Here is a 4,445-nt window from a genome sequence, read left to right on the forward strand (position 1 = left end):
AAATAAGATAATGCACATGTAAAGTGCTGAGCACCGTGCCAAGCACGTAGTGATTTAAGAGCATGGAGCGGTTAGCCAGGGTGCAGTCGCACATGAACGGGGTTACCTTCCAGCGGGGCGACAGGGGCACTGGGCTCCGTGGGGTTGAGGAAATGCTCTCAAATGAAGGGCATAACTCAAAAGATAGGCAGCCTTTGCCCTGGTAGAGTAGGAAAAAGGCATTCCGGGGGGTTGGAAAGGTCAAAGTTTAAACCCTGGGCTGGAAGCAGGAGGCACGACGGGGTGGGGGGGGGGGTAGGACCCTGCGGCTGGAAGGTCGTGCTCATTGTCAAGAGGGATGTACGCAGCCAGGCTTGTGGGACAGAGAAGGAGGTTCAGAGCCCATCCACACACTTGAACCCCAAAGCTGAGGTCACAGGTCTACCACAGGACCGCGGTGCGGGACCCGTCAGGCTCCAGGAAGGAAGCTCCTCTCCCACTCACCCTCCTGCCTTCTTCAGCCAGGGCCTCCTCCCAGGGCTTGGCCACTCCCAGCGTCCAGCACCTCCACCCCTCAGCCATTTGGGAGGCAGGCAGGAGGCTTTTCGCGGGGGCTGTGCCTGGTGGGCGGTTTTCCCAGAGCAAAGAGTAAAGCAGGACTGAGTTGGCGTCAGCTCCCTCAGATATAGACATTGCTGGCTGACCGGCCTGCCCCGGCCAGCTTGAGCCCAAGGGCTGTGTCGGGCACTGTGCTCCCGCCCGGGTGTGGCATGTCACAGAGGGAGGCCAGAGGGGCACCGGCCATGCCAGGAGTAGGGCATAGCCCAGCTCAGGCCAAGTGGCAGTTGCGAGCAGGCACTGACAGGAAGAGGGGCCGCCTGAGCAGGACAAGTCAGGACCTGTGGGAAGAGACCAGCTGGAGCACCCAAAGGTGGAGCAGAGCTGCCCCTAGCCCACGGGGCGCCAGGGCTAGGAGCCTGGCTCGTGGCAGGGTAAGGACATACTGGACCTGCAGAGGGAGCTGAGAGGCAGGGGCTGCTGGGGGTGGGGGCTGAGATGTCACCTCTCACTCATCTGCATTAACCCTTCCTGCCTTAGAGAGGGGACACTGGCTCCTTGGACTCCAAGACTCTATCCCTGGGTGCTTGGGATAAGTCAGAGCTGGTCTTCACCAGAGGGCAGCCCAGACAGCTGGCCCACATCACTTCTTTACAGGAAACAGGCCAGGAGGGTTGATTGGATTTTCCAAGGTCCCAGAACAGCAGTTTTGACCCCTGGTTTGGTATCTCCTCCTCTTTATTGCAGTTGGCTCTTCATCACTGGATTTGACTGGGTCAAGGGTCAGTCCTACAGAGCAGGGTGTGGTTCTGTGCTCCCGCTGGCCCTGGGCACCCAGCACCCTGATAAGCAGGATTCAGACTTGGGTGTGGATGGAGCCAGGGCTAGGAGGAGGCAGAGTGGTTTATTAGGAAGAGTATAGGACTCAGGTTCTGAGCCAGGTTTTCCATCCTGCTGCCATCTGACCCCAGGCAAGGCCTTCACCCATTTCCTTTGGGGGTAAAAAGCAGCAGGGCTGAGAACCCACATAGAAGGGGCAATTTCCTTTGGTCTCTACTGTTCAGCTGATACTCAGGCAGGAGACCTTGCACTAGAATGTTCTTAGTGACCACGGGCAGATGGGGGTCCACTTAGACCCACTCTCCTGGGGTCCTCTACAGAGTGAAGCCAGTCCTGAGAATGCTGCACGGGAGCGGAGCCGGGTGAGGACGCTGCGCCAGGCCTTCCTGGCCCTGCAGGCCGCTCTGCCTGCTGTGCCGCCTGACACCAAGCTCTCCAAGCTGGACGTGTTGGTGCTGGCCACCAGCTACATCGCCCACCTCACCCGCATGCTTGGCCACGAGCTGCCTGGCCCTGCCTGGCCACCCTTTCTGCGCGGACTCTGCTACTTGCACCCTCTCAAGGTAGGGCTTTGGGGAAGGGCACTCAGGAAGGTGCGTCCCCTGTCCTGGGCAGCGCTGACCTGGGGCGGGCTGCTTCCTGCTTTCTCAGCAGGAGAGGAACTAAGATGGGCCCTTGGGGCTGGGCTGACACAGCTCTTTTCGTGTGGTGGGGTGGGAGATGGGATTGGGAATGGCTTCGTGAGAGTATAGTTGCTCCTAGAGGAGGCAGATTCTTGGAGACCCCAAGACTCTGGCATGTTTAGTAGCAGGGGATAAAAGAGCAGCTGACAGGGCCAAGGCCTAGGAGATTCCTAGATTCTAGGGGCGTCACGTCATCATACAGGGCCTCCGTGTGCTCGGGGGTTCTGTCACAGGAGAGAGACCCACTGAGAAAACATCAATCTAGAAGCAACCAGGCTGGGGTGGAGGTGGGGTGGCAGTGGGTGGAGGGGTTTCCTGCATGCACCACTTACCTGCCCCGACCTACCTTCCTGGAACCTCAGCTTTATTTTATGTGAAAGGGAAGATAACATGAACCTTGCTTCTCTTCCAGGGGTAGGAAATGAAGTCCAGAAGGGAAAGTATAATGAACATAATCATCATCACAGTAACAGCTAACCTGTTTGGGTGCTAAAGTTATGCCAGCGGCTGGGCTAACTACTTTAGTGCATTTTTATCTTTTAATCGGCACAAGAACAAAATGAGGGTTACTTGACAGATGAGGAAACTGAACCCTGGGCAGACGAAGTAGGTAAATGCAGTTTGTGCCCAAGGGTGTCTGGCTAGACCCGATCTCAAAGCCATGTGGTGTTTGCAGAGTGTAACTGTGTTAGGAGAGCAGGTCCGTCTTTGCCCTCGTGGACAGCATGACTCATTCCCATCAAGGATACTTCTCACTCTCTCCCCGCAACATCACAGCTCTGAAATGTCTTGAAACTTGAGACTTTCCCTTTCACATAAATAAGTAAAAAGCCAGCATTTGGGACTGAATGAAATGCTGACGGGGGTACCTGGCGCGGGGCTCTTGGTGGCGTGGTCATTTCTTTAGGTGGAAAATGGCTGCCAGGGTGAGACCCTTGCAAGTAGCAGGTTTATGGTGTATGGAAAAATATGCTGAAGCGTGAAGACCCAAAAGCCAGGTTAGGGCTAGAAATCTGGCAGCTTAGTGGGGGGGCCCTCTTGGCCCCCAGGTGGAAGGACTGCCAAGAGGAGGGCAGACCTCAGGGCAGTCACCCTGACATTTTCAGGACTGTCCATGCTGTTGCTACAAGGAGGGATAATCCTTGGCGGTCCCCAGGTTGGAGGGAGTGGGCAGCATTGGCATCCGGGGCATTTGGGCTGGGGGCTGCACAAGACAGGGGTCAAGATGGTTCCATGCCAGTGCCCCAGCTCTGCTGCCCCACCTCTGCCAGTCCCTGGCTGCTTCAGCTCTGCCATCTACCTCCCTTCCCTCTGTGGGGGGCTCCTTTGGGGACCCTTGCTCTCCTTAAATGGTTCCTCTTGTGGCTCTCAGCCAGGCTCAGGTGGTCGTGCAATGGGTGGGCCATCATCAGAGCAGTTGTCCCAGGAGAGGGTGTCAGGGAGGGAGGTGTCAGAAGGCCAAGTTTTGGGGTACCAAGGTTCTGGGCTCCAAGAGGCAGCAGCAGGGAGCATTACTCACTTCCCATCTTTATTTCAGAAGTGGCCGATGCGATCTCGCCTCTACGCTGGTGGCCTTGGGTCCCCTGGCCTTGACTCCAGCACAGCCACCACCTCAGGTCAGAGGGCCAAGGAGGCAGAGATCGGGCTTCCAGACGCTCTCCTTCCCACCTGGCCACCCTCACCAGCTCTTGGTGACAAATGAGCATCACCTTCGCCCTTTCTCCCAGACTGCGTCTCCAGCTCAGGGACCTGGATTCTCTGCCGGACCTCAGCTGTCTTCACTCTGACTCTCAAACATCGCGCCCGGTCAGGCTCAGCAAACAGGTTCCAGCGCGCAGACCAGACAAAGCAGTGGGCCTGTGTGTGGTAGAGAGTATTGCGGGGTACAACCCTCATCTTGGCATCAGCGGGTGACTGCCTGGCGGCAGCTGAGGTACAAAGGGTCTGAATAGATTGGCAGTTGAGTTAAGGCTCCACCCCTTGCTTTTCTCCCCTAAGGTTCCCACAAACCCTCCGGAGATAACAAGACAGACATTGCTGCTCAGATGCTAAGGCAGGGGCCGAGGATGATGGCCTCCCGGGGGCTGATGGGAAACCCAGGGACGAGCTGGGCTTGTGGCAGCCCCGTGAATGTGACTAGAGCTATTGCCGGAGGGAAAACTGAAGAAGGGAACAAGCTTTGTTATTGACCAGGAGATGCTGCCTCACCCAAAGTCAAAGAGGCAGGGAGGGGCGTAGGAGTCTGGTTCCTGTATTGTGGTCTCTCCAGCTGCCCCTTGTCACCACATCTTCTTCCTCTCTGGGCCCTGTCCCCTTCCACGCTTTCTTGATGAGTTATAGTTCCAGGTTAAGCCATAAAGCCTACATTGCTTGCCTTCCAGTTTC

The 4,445-nt window shown here is 56.9% G+C and overlaps 1 protein-coding gene across 1 annotated transcript; it reads left to right on the forward strand.

Annotated features, from left to right (window-relative positions):
- Nucleotides 1–749: 749 nt before the first annotated feature.
- Nucleotides 750–3,762, forward strand: TCF23 (transcription factor 23; the record flags this gene model as incomplete). Its single annotated transcript, XM_084236080.1, has 3 exons — nt 750–971; nt 1,698–1,940; nt 3,598–3,762. The coding sequence occupies 3 exons, from the start codon at nt 750–752 to the stop codon at nt 3,760–3,762; spliced, it is 630 nt and encodes a 209-aa protein (XP_084092206.1).
- Nucleotides 3,763–4,445: the final 683 nt, after the last annotated feature.

The sequence above is a fragment of the Talpa europaea genome, assembly GCF_964194135.1.
Source record: "Talpa europaea genome assembly, chromosome: 6".
Lineage (NCBI taxonomy): Eukaryota > Metazoa > Chordata > Mammalia > Eulipotyphla > Talpidae > Talpa > Talpa europaea.